This window comes from Lepidochelys kempii, chromosome 12 (assembly GCF_965140265.1).
Source record: "Lepidochelys kempii isolate rLepKem1 chromosome 12, rLepKem1.hap2, whole genome shotgun sequence".
Lineage (NCBI taxonomy): Eukaryota > Metazoa > Chordata > Testudines > Cheloniidae > Lepidochelys > Lepidochelys kempii.
This window is the reverse complement of record NC_133267.1, coordinates 11255620-11270388: the sequence shown is the minus strand read 5'-3', so window position 1 is coordinate 11270388 and position 14769 is coordinate 11255620. Positions and strand designations below refer to the sequence as shown.

At 44.9% G+C, this 14769-nt stretch overlaps 1 protein-coding gene and 1 pseudogene across 1 annotated transcript; both read right to left on the bottom strand.

The window, feature by feature from the left end:
• Positions 1-528: 528 nt before the first annotated feature.
• Positions 529-2962, bottom strand: LOC140896530 (ferritin heavy chain A-like). The gene is made up of 4 exons (XM_073308455.1): positions 2861-2962; positions 2115-2261; positions 1552-1656; positions 529-694 (listed from the first exon to the last, which is right to left on the bottom strand). Exons 1-4 carry the CDS (start codon positions 2960-2962, stop codon positions 539-541), a joined length of 510 nt encoding a protein of 169 aa, XP_073164556.1. The 3' UTR covers positions 529-538.
• Positions 2963-12088: 9126 nt separating this feature from the next.
• On the bottom strand, positions 12089-14680 carry LOC140896529 (ferritin heavy chain A-like; annotated as a pseudogene).
• Positions 14681-14769: the final 89 nt, after the last annotated feature.

The following is a 14769-nucleotide window of genomic DNA, read 5'->3' as shown; positions in this document are numbered from 1 at the left end:
GTACTGTTACAGGGTAAATCAAGCCACTTAGAGAACTAAGACTTCAGGCTGGTTTTTAGTGAAGCATTCAGAGGAAAGAAAAAAAATGCATACACTACACATGGAATTTTTACAATTAGATAGGTCTATAAGATGCTGGGTTATTGGCACCAACCTGGAGGTACTGGCAGCTCAGTTCTCACCCCCTGGCTACATTAGTAAGTCTATCACCTCTTTAAACCCACTGTAGTACAGCCAGATTGTGTGGTGGTTTCTCTATTGCAGAGAGTTTCATGATTGCCCCTAGGGTGATGTAATCAAGCCCTAATTTCTCCCCTGGCATAATCAGACTTTACAAGTCATGAAATATAGCCTCCAACACAGATTGTTTCTTATGGGGAAAAGCTCACACTAAGTGGCTTATGTTATTCAAAGACAAGTCCAGGCTCAGGGATTAGAGAATTTTATTCTCAGCATTTAAGGATTTGTCAAACTATTCTTTGCCCTGGATACAAGGTTCCAGGAAAGCATAATGCATTCTAAGCCTCTGCTGTGCCATTCAGCTGCTCTCCCCCAGGGTGTGTTTGTCAAACAGGTACTCTCCCATGCCATTCTGAGGCACTTCCAGGCACTTCAGGTTGGTGAGGTGGTCTCCCAGCTGCTTAATGGCCTTCACCTGCTCCTCCAGGTAGTCAGACTCCAGGAAATCACACAGCTGTAGGAGGAGAGAGGATGGTTAGGGTATATGGACTCACTCTTGCTCTCTCGTATGCAATAGGGCATTTAGTGACCCCCATTTTGGGCATTGTGCCGAGAAATGGTGTTGAAGCAATGAACTATAGGACAGTTCAGAGTCTCTAGTACTGTACATGGTGTAGAAGCCACTGTACAGGTAGAAATAGCTAGAGAACAGTGCTATTGGTAACGAGATTATCTCAAATTTCATGTGCAGTAAATGGTTCATGTCACTTAAGAATGGGGGTATTCACTACTGACCAGGGTATGAAAACCCTATAGTTGCAGAAATTCAGAAGCTAGCGCAGCTTCTCATCAACCTGGCATTTTCCCCTGGGGTTGGGAAGGGCTAGAGAGGCCCTTTGAGGAGTAGTTTTCAAGGGACACAAAGGACAGGTAAGCACCTTACCCTCTCCATGTTTAAGTCTCCCCTTTATACACAGGACTAGCAAGAACAAATCTCTTTCTATGCTGCAATATTTGACATGCCACTCACTGTCTTTTACACATTGAGTGGTGAGGGCAGGAGCACATGCTGTATTCCAAGCCAGAGGGTATGTGCGCATGATTCTCCTGACCACACTCAGGTGAAGGTCATTTCTCCACTGGGCATCTTGTATAGGTTCAAAGCCTGGCTACTTTGTGCCCAAGGTAGGAAATTAAACATTCTGAGAACGTATGATGTTGGATCTATGCATTGTTACCTACCACAAACATCCCCAGTTTCAGGGCTGCTTCAGATGGAGAAGCAAACCCCGCCCCCACCCCCCTCCAAACCTCTGTCAAAGCAGCACTGCATGTAGTTACTGCCTTCACTCTCTCCACTACCACGCTCACGTGGGGGTCATTTTTCTCAGTAGCCAGCTTGTGCAGGTCCAGGTTCAGAGTCTTCTCCAGCTGCAGGGCCTCCAGGCTATTCCCCCACTCATCCCGCTCTGGCTTCTGTTGGAGAACAAAACACCTCAGGGTGCTCACTGTAGAGCTGTAGTTTCACAACCAAGGCATCTTTCCACCCCACCGCTAACAGCACTAGGCATCCCTGGATTTTCATGTTCTATAAATAGAACACAAAGTTGTTGCTTGTGAAGTGAGGGAGTAGATGGTCAGGTCACAGGTAAAGCAAGCCTGTTCTGTGCTTTTAGCTAACACAGGCTCATGTATATCAACCCATGTCCATACTCACCCTTTACCATAAGATGGCCAAGGTCTGGTGCTCCTGAACCATGCAACTCTCCCTAATTTGCTACAGGGTTCACTCTTAGAAATGCCTGGGCAAGGCCTATCGCTTACTCCTAGAGAAGAGAATTAGTACTACACCCCAAGCACAGCTACTAACCCCATTCTCTGAAGTCCAGTTTATGGGAGCCCTTCTAGGGACACAATGTTACTTTGTTGCTTACCTTGATGTCCTGCAGGACAAGGAGCCCCCCTCGCTTATTCTGATATTTCAGGAGTTTCTCAGCATGCTCCCTCTCCTCATGGGACTGCTCTTTCAAGAACTCAGCCATATGCCTCAGGGCCACAGCATCACAGTCAAAGTAGTAGGACTGAAGAATAGCAAATGCAACGTTTACTGACTTGGGCTAGAGAGACAGAAGATTCTAACATTTTATCTGGACTAGAATAGCAACCTAGAGACCCTAACCTCGGTTTTCAGCCCACTGTGTTGGAAGGCACTGTACTTGGCAAGAAACACTCTTTGAGCTTCAAGCTGTGCAGTCAAGGAGCATTCATCCCCTTCGATGAACAGGGAATGGAAACAGAGGGGAACTAGGTGGCAGGCCAGAGATCACAGGGGAGCTTAGGGTAGAGCTAGGAATCAAAGCCAGACTTGCTGAGTCCCACTCAGATAGCTGTATTAAGTTCCCTGCATTCAATCCTGTAAGAATAAACTCTCTAAATGACATCATTCTGCAGACAACACATTAGTCTTTCCATAGTCAATTCAGATTTATACAGATAGGGCTCTGTAGCCCCACAAACGACATACTATCCTCAACTGGAATTCATTAGAAATTAGGACTTGGAAAGTAGACTTAGAAAAGAAAAAGGAAAAGCCTTTTAGAAAAAGAAGCCCATCTCTCTTAGAGCATAATGAGACAAGAATGTGTGTTTATTAAAAAAAAAAAAATCACCACACATTTACCATGGACAGGTAGACATAGCTAGCGTACAGCTCCATATTTACCATGCGGTTCACAGCAGCCTCACACTCAACATGGAAGTTCTGACACACTTGGGACTCCATTTCTAAATCTATGAGGTGTAGCCCTGCTTAACAATAACAAATATCAATAGAGCCCACTCTGTTCAAAGACTGCTAGCACAAACACACAGCCTAGAAACAGAACTTTTCTCTTAGCACAGCTGATATAAATACTGCTCAGAGGAGGCTTTACTGTGATTTACAGGTACTACTGCCCAATGGAAGTTCCCTTCCTCCCCAAGACACCAATCAGCATGGTAGGTGTGACTCTCACAGAATTTGCACTGGTGAGTGGCTGGCTCACCAACATGAACTCTCCTGTTGCCATTATACCCCCTGGAGGAAAAAGGAGGAAATATGAGAATTTGTGGGGGAGGGATAGCTCAGTGGTTTGAGCATTGGCCTACTAAACCCAGGGTTGTGAGTTCATTCCCTGAGGGGGCCATTTGGGATCTGGGGCAAAAATTGGGGATTGGTCCTGCTTTGAGCAGGGTATTGGACTAGATGACCTCCTGAGGTCCCTTCCAACCCTGATATCCTATGATTCTATATAGAGGCTCCCAGAACAGCACATTCAGCCCATTTGCTGGTTCTTGATCAATCCTCTCCAGTGGAAAGAAGGTGCAGAAAGAGCAAGTGATGCAATGATACCTGGTGGGTTCAAGCTACCATGTTGACCTTGTGAGAGATATCAGAGCTGTTTAATCACTAGAAGCATGGCCTGGCATATCTGTAGCTGGAGTTACTTCTTGATGCATTCAAGAATCCCAGGGTCTGTTAGGACAGAAAGTGCAGCATGGACATTTCATGATAAACGGGGACTGTTACATAGAAACAATGGGAAGAATCAGCACAGATACGGTTCCCACCTCTGTCTGTCTTTCAGGTTCCATAGCCAATCTCACATACCCCAAACCCATGTGATTCATGCCAGTCAGTCAATGACATCTTCTGCTTTCCATTCTTCTACCCCTTGAAACAAACATTTGTGTATAAGAAAACAGATTTGATCCAAAATTCATAGCAATCACAGGCAAAAGCACAGAAAGAGAAAACACTAAACCATCCACGTCCATATACAAGCAGCCCCATTACTGTAAGGTAGATCATAGTTCCATGGAATTTTCTAATCTTGCATATGTGGCTGCATATTTAATAACAGGCATGAGGGTAATACTTTTATTCAGACTCTCTTCAGTAAAGGACCAATGTTTACTTTTCTTCAGACAAGCTATGCCTATCTAGTCTCAGCTATGAGTGAGTTATTTAAAGGTCATTTAGGCAGTGTTGTCCTGTTACGTTCCAGGAAGTGGGTTAGGTCGTGTTGCGTTAAACTGGCAGGAATCTTCATCTCATCCCAGGCTTTTTGACCAGCTTTTCAAACTTCTGTGATTGTGCAACTATCCTGTCTAGCGCTGGAGAATATGGAGTTCATATTCTTTATTCCCCTCTGAAAGGGAACAGCTTCTCATTGCCCCAGGGAGCAAGTCCAGCAGGAAGCATCTGCCACGATACAGGCTGGACGGGCAGTGGGAGCAAATGTCCAAGCACAGACTGATAGGAAACCTCCCTGGAGTTCCCATCCACTTTATTTATACATAGAATCATAGAATATCAGGGTTGGAAGGGACCTCAGGAGGTCATTGCGTCCAACCCCCTGCTCAAAGCAGGACCAATCCCCCAATTTTTGCCCCAAATCCCTAAATAGCCCCCTCAAGGATTGAACTCACAACCATGGGTTTAGCAGGCCAATGTTCAAACCACTGAGCTATCCCTCCATGATATATGGACATAATATAAAGCCATCATGGCAGAAACACAGATGTGATATACAAAAGCAAGTTACTCCCAGTAGTGCTTGGAAGAGTTGCTTTGCCCCAGGAGTCAGGACACAGTGGGGGATAACATCTTTTCTGCAGTGCAGTGCCAGAAAGTACAGTCATCTAAGGAGGCTCCATGGCAGATTTTTTTAAAGTTGAGTTTTCTTTGTGTAACTTAATGTACACATTGAAATTGCTGGATGCATTTGGGCTGCATGGCCAGAACTGTTATGAAGTATCTTGTGTCCCCTCTAGCACCCCAGGGATGCCGTGAGCAGTACTTTTCCCACCAGCCCCAGCAAGGTCGGAGAGTTGGACCTGCACTTAGGACGGAAGAACCCAATGCACAGCTACAGACTAGGGACCGAATGGCTAGGCAGCAGTTCTGCGGAAAAGGACCTAGGGGTGACAGTGGACGAGAAGCTGGATATGAGTCAGCAGTGTGCCCTTGTTGCCAAGAAGGCCAATGGCATTTTGGGATGTATAAGTAGGGGCATAGCGAGCAGATCGAGGGACGTGATCGTTCCCCTCTATTCGACATTGGTGAGGCCTCATCTGGAGTACTGTGTCCAGTTTTGGGCCCCACACTTCAAGAAGGATGTGGATAAATTGGAGAGAGTCCAGCGAAGGGCAACAAAAATGATTAGGGGACTGGAACACATGAGTTATGAGGAGAGGCTGAGGGAGCTGGGATTGTTTAGCCTGCAGAAGAGAAGAATGAGGGGGGATTTGATAGCTGCTTTCAACTACCTGAAAGGGGGTTCCAAAGAGGATGGCTCTAGACTGTTCTCAATGGTAGCAGATGACAGAACGAGGAGTAATGGTCTCAAGTTGCAGTGGGGGAGGTTTAGATTGGATATTAGGAAAAACTTTTTCACTAAGAGGGTGGTGAAACACTGGAATGCGTTACCTAGGGAGGTGGTAGAATCTCCTTCCTTAGAGGTTTTTAAGGTCAGGCTTGACAAAGCCCTGGCTGGGATGATTTAACTGGGAATTGGTCCTGCTTCGAGCAGGGGGTTGGACTAGATGACCTTCTGGGGTCCCTTCCAACCCTGATATTCTATGATTCTATGACCTTAGCTGGGGAAGAGCGGGAGGGCCCACAGAAGAGAGAGATAGGGCTCCAGCAACAAGTGGTAAAAGAAACTGAGACAGCAGGGTGCCGCAGTTCAGGGCAATGGCACCGGTGTTCCCCCTTTGTGGTCCAGCAAGAGCACCTGCTCTCAGGCTTCCAGCTCCCCAGACTTTGCCTTTCTTGAGTGGAGAGTTGCATCCCTCTCCCTGTTCACTGGGGTATTTCCAGGCTGAACAGTTCCCCATCTTCACTGTGTAGTCCCAGCAAGACAAGTCTTCCTCAGCAGACACATTTGCTTTTTCTTTCAGAAACTAACAAGGTAACTGCCCACAATTAAGCTACCACACAGCTCTTTCTACACAAGCTTATTTATTCTTATAGAAAAAACATTAGCGAAAACAGTAAATTAAAAGAAACCACACTCATATTACTAACCTTATTTGATTGCCCACACACACAATGCAGAAGGACCCTGGTCAGTGTCAGCTCTTCCAACCCTTCCCTGAGGATTGCATCCCTCCATGGACCAGACTCTTTGTATTTACTGCATTAGAATGAAGCAGTTTAAATGCAGGGTATTTATCTCACTGTCTTTTCTTGGTCTGCTGGGCTCTAGAGAATCTAGCGTGAAGCTTTGCAGAAAGGATGAAGAGATAATCCTCTGGAGAATGGATCCCTCCCCAGGCCAAAGCTGCAAATGGCTGATAACTGGAGAAATTATATTAGCACTTCCCCCTCCCCCCTTCCTTTTAGAGGTGGTACATAAAATCAAACCCTACTATGTGAACATTTGCTTTTTTAATACAATGAACTCCAGTGCTGTCCAGCTGAATTCAATAAGGTTCGTCCAAGATTTAGCCATGTGTCACAGGGGTCTCTTCTACTACATAAAATTAGCATCAGTCCACCATTACCCTCATACACTGCTATAGCTGCAGTTATTCTGGAGAGTATGATAGGCAAGAGAATATGAAGAAGAATCTAGATATTAGAATAGAGTGTCACAGGGCTATTCATGCTATCTAGCAGAATTAGGTGTTGTTCTTGGTTAGATGTGCCCTGCCCCTTCAAGTTAGTTGTTTGGGATGCTAGAGTAGGGCTAAAGCAGCTTCAGAGCCCTTTTGGAGGCAGACAGAAAGATGCTGTAGAATAGAGACCATTTCATTGCTTTTCATGGAGTTACAGTTTGACTGAATTTGAACCACTGGACAGAATTTGAATCACCTGCCACCTCTTTGATATTTTATTTCTTCACTGATTAATACCAGCTAAAATAGAACTGTGGGAGGTGTTTCATTCATCTCTATATTTGTTTCCCTGCTGTATATGACAAGTCACAGATGGGCTAATCTCACTCCTCCAACCCTCCCCACCTCATAATCTGACCCAGCCTCTGTCCCCTTGCACTGAGTAGGACCACCTAGGGCTTCCTTTGTCCCCCTCCCAAAAAGAAGAGGTAGATCCTTCAGGTACAAGCTTGGGACAATTTAATACCAATTACCAGTTCAAAGGAACAGCTTAACCCAGGAGTATGGAATGTGGGCTGTATACATCACACCCTTCCAATAATATCTTCTCCCCCATGCTCAGTGTAGTATTTTCCCATAGAGTAAATCATTTTTCAGAGATTCCATACTAGTAAATCATTTGTCAGAGACTCCATTGAAACAGCACCACAGAGATGATATATTGTAGCTTATTCTCAGCATTGGATAGCCATTCATACAGAGTTTATATTCTGGATAACAATTTCCAATCTGCAGTTCAGCTGCTCTCAGGTGCCAAACTGGTACTCTCCCATGTTGTTCTGGGACACTTCCAGGTGCTTCAGGTTGGTGACATGGTCTCTCAGCTGCTTGATGGCCTTCACCTACTCCTGCAGGTAGTCAGACTCCAGGAAGTCACAGAGCTGCAGAAGCCAACAGGATGATTAGGGTGCATTGATTCCAACCTGTTCTCAATATGTAGCTCTGTGAAGCTAGTGTTAGACATATCAAGATTGACTTCAGTTGCTCTTTTATCACTGCATGGTGTGAAATCTCTACAGGGGGCTCCAAAAACTATAGCACTGGAGTATTTAGATGGAAATAAAACAGGGGAATTGGCTTCATAGATTCCTGGACAATAAGTGTCCCATTACCTCTATGCACCTTATTTGAAAGGGAATCAGTCACTCACTGGAATAGAAGATAAGTGACTTCTGCCCACTGAGCTTCCAAGCCAAGAAGCTGGTAGAGTCCCCACTATCAACATGACTATGTCTCAGATCAAGGAGCTACTAGTCACTTATTTGTGCACAAGTTGGGAGACAAGCAACGTATCACAGAATCCAGTTTGACATTCCATTTATAACATGCATAAATGCAAGGACAGGCAATCATGTCAGAAAATAACATGGCTTTCAACCCAGGAAACAGAATTCTGGAGAAGACAAGGGCTCATCCCTCCCATACAGGGCAGGGCATTCAATGAAGGAATTGCTCACATTAGTCCTGACCATACTCACATGAGGGTCATTCTTCTCAGTAGCCAGCTTGAGGAGGTCCACTAGGACCTGGTTCACTGCTTCCTCCAGCTGCAGGGCACATTGCAGAGCCTCTGGGCTGTTCCCCCATTCATCCTGCTCTGGCTTCTGTAATACCAGCCAGGAAAATGAATAAGGCCCTCAGTCATCTTAGATACTGCATATACTTGCATGGAGTGGAGGAAGGGTTAAGACTGAGTAAAACTCAAGGATGGGGGAAATCCCAAGTCAATCCTCATCCACTCATTTCTGCCAGCACTAGCCTCCCAATATTTAGGAGTTTCCTAGGCTTCTGTTATTGCTAGTCAGGACAGGCGGACTGATAGCCGTATTACTACTTGACCACTAACCCAAAACCAACCATTCAGAACCTCTGGACATATTTAAGTGGAGCTATTTATATCTTAAGTTCTCTGCTCCACAAACACTTATTACTCTAAGGAGGTAAGCAAGTTAGGTGCCAAGAAAATTATATATGAGCAATTAGACCAATCATAAGAGAAGAGAAATTCTGAGATAGCTAGCCCACACATTCCCTCCATGCATTGTCTTTTCCTGGTACACAAAGACAAGCCTTCCCTAGAAGCTGCAGTTGTTCACTGGCTTTTTGTTTCTCACGCCGATATCCTGCAGGACAATGCATCCAGCTTTCTTGTTCTGGTATGTCAGAAACAACTCTGCATGCTCCTTCTGCTCATGTGACTGCTCCTTAAGGCACTTGGCCATGTGCCTCAGGGCCACATCACCACAGTCAAAGTAGTAAGACTGGGGGAAAACAGCGTAAACAATGTTTACTATCATGGGCTGCAGAGAGAAAGCTTCTGCATGTTAATTACATAGGCCCCTTCCTAAATGAATAGCCCTTTGTATTAGACACTATTTAGTAAGACAGGTTTCAGAGTAACAGCCGTGTTACTCTGTATTTGCAAAAAGAAAAAGAGTACTTGTGGCACTTTAGTAAGAGACAGCGTCTTTGCTAAATGGACAGATATCTATTTTACAAGTGGGGTGAACGTTAACAGAAGCAGAGTGAAATTAAATGAGTTGCCCCAACTCACATATCAGCCTATAGAAATGCTAGGCACTTGTGTTGGAAGAAGCTGGCAGTTTTATTCAGTATCTCTTTTTTAAAGGACTATGTTTAGTTTTCTGCAAACAAGCCATGCCCATCTAGAGTCAGGTATGAGTGAGTTATTTAAAGATCACATAGACACTGGTGCTTTAGGAAGGTAGAAATCTTCATCTTATCCCAGCCTTCTAGCCCAACCATCCTGGCTTCTGGAACTGCACGGATATTTTCTTTACTGCTAGAGAGTATGAACGCCATATTGTGTAGCTCCCTGAGAGGGAACAGCTTCTTATTGAACCATGGAGCAACTCCATCAGGAAACATTATTAGTCCACAGATATACAGGCTGGGTGGGCAGCACAAAGCAATGGCCAAGCCAGGCAGATGGGAATCCCCCTGGGCTTTTCCATTCATTTTGTTTCTATATAAAGTAGCATCATCACAGAAGAAAAACGGACATGAAATACAACACAACACAGCATGCTTAGTGGAGTTGCCTTGCCCCGAAAGGATTTAAATCTCTGGGTACGTATACACTTTAAGTAGGGTGACCATGTTTCCCAAAGGGAAAACAGGACACCGCATGGGGCTGATCAAGTTGCTGAGAGCAAATGGGACAAATGCCCACTTTTGCCAAAAGAAGTCAGGACATCCAGGACAGGGCTTAAAAAAGGGACTGTCCCAGCCAAAGTGGGACATATGGTCACCCCAAGTCGGCGGTGTGATTCCTAGCTCAAAAAGACACCCTCGCACTAGTTCTCATTGCATAAGCACACTAAAAATAGAAAGTAGCCACAGCAGGTCAAGCAGCCAGAGCGGCTAGCCACCCCAAGTATATACCTTGTGTCCTGGACACACACACACACACACACTTACAGCAGCTAGTCCTCCCCCTGCACCATTTGCTCTGCTGCAGCTACATTCTATTTTTAACAGGCTAGCTCCAAGAGGTATGTCACCTCAAGCTGTAAATCACACCACCAGCCTGTAAATCCAAGTGGTGGCATACTCGTAGAGGGCTCTAGCTCTGCAGGGCGAGTGCCACAAAGTTAGTTTCTCTCAGATCCCATAACAAGGGCAGTTTTGTTTTTTTTAAAAAGTTAAGTTTCCCTTGTGTAATATAGTGTGTATATTACAGTTATTAGAAGCATGTGGGTGGCAAGATGAGTTGTGATATGAAGTACATCATGTCTAATACAGCACCTAGAGGATGCTGTAAGCAGAACTTCACTTTTGTTCTTCTCCCACCTAACCCTAAGTAGGGTGATCAGACAGCAAATGTGAAAAATCAGGATGGCGGTGGGGGGGAAAAATAGGAGCCTATGTAAGAAAAAGGCCCAAAAAAATCAGGGCTGTCCCTATAAAGGTCAGGACTTCTGTCACCCAACCCTAAGAGCTAGGAGATTAAGGCTCAAGAATGTGGTACTCTCAGTTGAGGAGGGAGGGCTGCAAGACAAAGATTGGTTGACAAGTAGACTGGGACCTTGTCTACCCCGAGACAAAATTAGTGTGAAGGATGCAGATGCAGGAGTTTAAAGCGTACTAGCTGCTCTGCACTGACTCGCTGCCTGGACTCACGTCACATTAAGCTTATTTAAGTGCTCATGCAGATAAGCCCATTGTTTGTAGCAAAATGGGGTATAAGTCTACCCCACACTAGTATGCCCCACCTCAAGTGTGGGTTGTCCTTATGGCTAGAAACTAGACATGCCCTAGTGCATTTTAATCTACACCCACATTACACAGACCTTACCCCAAACTAAGTGTTCATTTAGACAAGCAGGGTTTGCTTAATACACTTTGTACTAATATAATAGTGTCCACATGGAGAGCAAGTGCAAAGTTTCTCATGTACATTAACTAGCTCAAGCTTCCCTCCACCCCCATATAGTGCAGTCCTTTGATTTATTGCCCCTTTTTCACTGTAGGTTTAGGTTTTTAAGTTAAGTGTTGCTCTTCGTTAGGCCTCCACTATCCCCGTAGAGTCACTTGTTCCTGTAGGCCCATACATCTCAGCAATAATCTAGGTTTTCAAAACTGCTAAATAGATCACACTTCATTGACTAGTTGAATTACATCATGATGGGATTCAAACTCTGACAGAGACTAAGTCAGCTCCCACCCCACCTCCCCTTAGAGATTTCACTGTCTCTCCAGTTTTAGAGACACCAGCTATGGCACAACCCTGGTTAGGATATTACATGAAGCACAAAGTATGATGCAACCTACCACTCACTCCCATCCAGCCTCAGCATATGCTGACCTAACATCTGAGCCTTGTCGTAGGTGGACAGGGCTTTCTGCTAGAAGAGCAAAGGGAAAGTTAGATCCTTCAGGCATAAACTTGGGTTAGAGGATGGCACCGTTTGCCATGAAAGAGGTCAGCATCTTTATGCAGTTCCTCAGGGGACACTTCACCCATGAGCATAGGATGTCTGAGGAATATCCTTAGACCACGCACTCCTGTACCATCCCCTCCCCACCTGACGATCTGCTCTCAGTATGTTCATTCCATACTCACTAATTATTTGTCAGCAAGATGCCTGTGGCCTCCTTCATCCCCACCCCAATTCAACAGCACAATACAGACTTTAATGGGTTAGTCAATTTTATTCTCAGAATTTAGATGGTCATTGATACAGCTTCTCTCTTCTGGAAGAGAGAGCCCGAAGTGGGTAGTTCAGCTGCTCTCCCCCAGGGTGTGCTTATCAAATAGGTACTCTCCCATGCCATTCTGAGGCACTTCAGGTTGGTGAGGTAGTCTCCCAGCTGCTTGATGGCCTTCACCTGCTCCTCCAGGTACTCAGACTCCAGGAAGTCACATAACTGCAGAAGCAGATAGGAGGTTTAGGGTATTAGATACACTTTTGCTCTCCAGTATTCAATACTGTGGATTTAGTGAGCCAGTGGTGGACATACATAGTTACACCAAGAGATGCTTTCACTGCTAGTTAGCGTGAAGCCTCCAGTGCTATGCAGTTTTGAACAGGCCTCCCTGAAGACTGTTTAGATTCTGGGAGTATGGATTTGCTTCACAGGTTTCAGGGCCATGAATCTGCTTCACTTGAGCAGATGTGATCACTCATCAGGCACATGGAAGCGAAACTGATTGAACAGAGCTACTGTTACCAGCATGACAATATCATTAGTAAAAGAGGCTACTCAGTTATTTGTGCACAGATTACGAGACAGGACATTAGACAGATATTTGTAGCACATTCCACTTATAACATCAACAAACTAACAAGAGCAGATATGTATACAGGTTTCAGACGTGCTTCACTAAAGGACTCACCCTCCCACACTGGGCAGCACATCCAAAGCAGAGGATAGTACATATGCTAGTCCTGACCATACTCACATGAGGGTCATTCTTCTCCATAGTCAGCTTGTGCAGGTCCAGCAGGGCTTGGTTCACAGTCTTCTCCAGCTGCAGGGCGCACTGCAGGGCCTCCAGGCTGTTCCCCCACTCATCCTGTTCTGGCTTCTGTAATATTAGCCAGGATAGCATAATAGATCCTCAACATTCTCAGAAGAATGACTTACATACAGACGTGGAGCAGATGATTATGAGAGCTGGGCAGGAAACAGTTTTCCCATCTCTTCAAACTTTCCAGTTCTGCACTTGTATGAAACTCTGACCATTTGAAATTTCATAAAACCCAAAGGGAGAGACCCAACCCAGAATAGCCTGTAGCCTGCTGGCTAGGGCACTTATCTGGAATGGGGAGGACTCAGCTCTGCCCAATTTCTAGGGCCCAAAGACATTAGGCATCAGGATAATAGCTATTCTAAGTTGGGCTTGGTCTTTTGCTAGAAAGACCATTCTCACAAGTGTTTTGTCAAAAGCCATACCTTAAGAGTTCCCATTTCAATCACTTTTCAATGAAAGCCCACTTTGAACAAACAACCTAATGTGGCAAAGTATTTTAAAAAAAAAATCACACATTTCCTTTGGTCATGCCTGCCAATACTAATCTCTCAAGGCTTAAGTGTTTTCTAGTCAGCATGCATCATCCATTACCACTGATCAATAGCACGGCTATATTACTTCACCGCTAACCCCAAGCCTACCATTCACAGCTCAGACATTTAAGTAGAGCGGTTAGGAATTTAAATCCTGTGCTCTGGAAACAGTTTTACTCCTATGGCACTAAATAATAAGGTCAAGTTAGGTCCTTAGACTTCAAATTTGACTTGCTTATGTAGCAAAGCTCTATGGGAAATGCCTCTTAAGAGTCCCATCTCTACAGCCGCCTCATTTTCTCTTCACATAGCTGGAGAACTCCATTCCTACTAGAGACTCCATTCCACTGACCTCCCACCATGCATGGTTAGTGACTTAGTTGCTCACCTTGATGTCCTGCAGGACAATGCCCCCCCCCCTCGCTTGTTTTGGTAGGTCAGAAACCTCTTTGCATGCTCCCTTTCCTCATAGGACTACTCCTTCAGGAACTGGGCCATGTGCCTCAGGGCAACATCATCACGGTCAAAGTAGTAGGACTAGGCAGACAAGGAAAGCAGTGGTGATGATTTAGGCTATTTGGATTGTGGTGGCACCAGGAGGCCCCAGGATGTACGGTATATCAAAACACCTTCGTGCCTCAGGGAGTTTGATATGCAGCTGCATAAGACCTACATGGAATAACATTTTACATGTAAAGAAGTAAGGAACTGAGACACAAGGAGCTTAAGGACAGAGTTTTCTGAAGTACTTGTGCCTCTGGCAGTTGAGTCCCAGAAATGAATATCAGTGGGATTTACAGGTTTCAGAAGATTTGCCTTAAAAATGTCCCTCTTAAGTATCACCAGCTTCCTGTGTTGGACAACCAGAAACTGAACTCACCTTAACACATTGCATTGGTACTTGAGCTTAGTGATATCTTTAATCTAGGTCACTCTTCAAATAGTGAGAGCTAAACATCTCTTTCCCCATTTCAGGCCTCTCATAATTTCCCCCAAGCTTCCTATTAGCTCCACACTAGTAGTTACATAATCACAAAAACTCATCTTTACAAGTGTATGTAACACTGTAGTTTCTAAGGACATTCTACACAACTGGGATTTCTCATAGATGGCTTTAAAAACTCAACAGCCTTAGATTTCTACTAACACCTGAGGGCTAACATACAATGAAATAGCACAGTGTTTTTGTAAGACAGGCACTCACCATGGACAAATAGACATAGCTAGCATACAGTTCCATATTTGCCATGCAGTTAATCGCAGCCTCACACTCCGAATAAAAGTTCTGACGCACCTAGGACTCCATCACTACCTGTGGGGTTGAACAAGAAAGGGGCTATAGCAAAAATCTGTAACAATAACAAACACAATCTGAGCAGAAGCACAAGGCAGATA

Coding starts and splice junctions, on each gene's coding strand:
- LOC140896530 (XM_073308455.1), bottom strand. CDS start 2,962: ATGGAGTCCCAAGTGTGTCAGAACTTCCATGTTGAGTGTGAGGCTGCT. Junction 1,657..2,114: donor TTGTCCTGCAGGACATCAAG/GTAAGCAACAAA, acceptor GTTCTCCAACAG/AAGCCAGAGCGGGATGAGTG. Junction 695..1,551: donor CTGAGAAAAATGACCCCCAC/GTGAGCGTGGTA, acceptor CTCCTCCTACAG/CTGTGTGATTTCCTGGAGTC.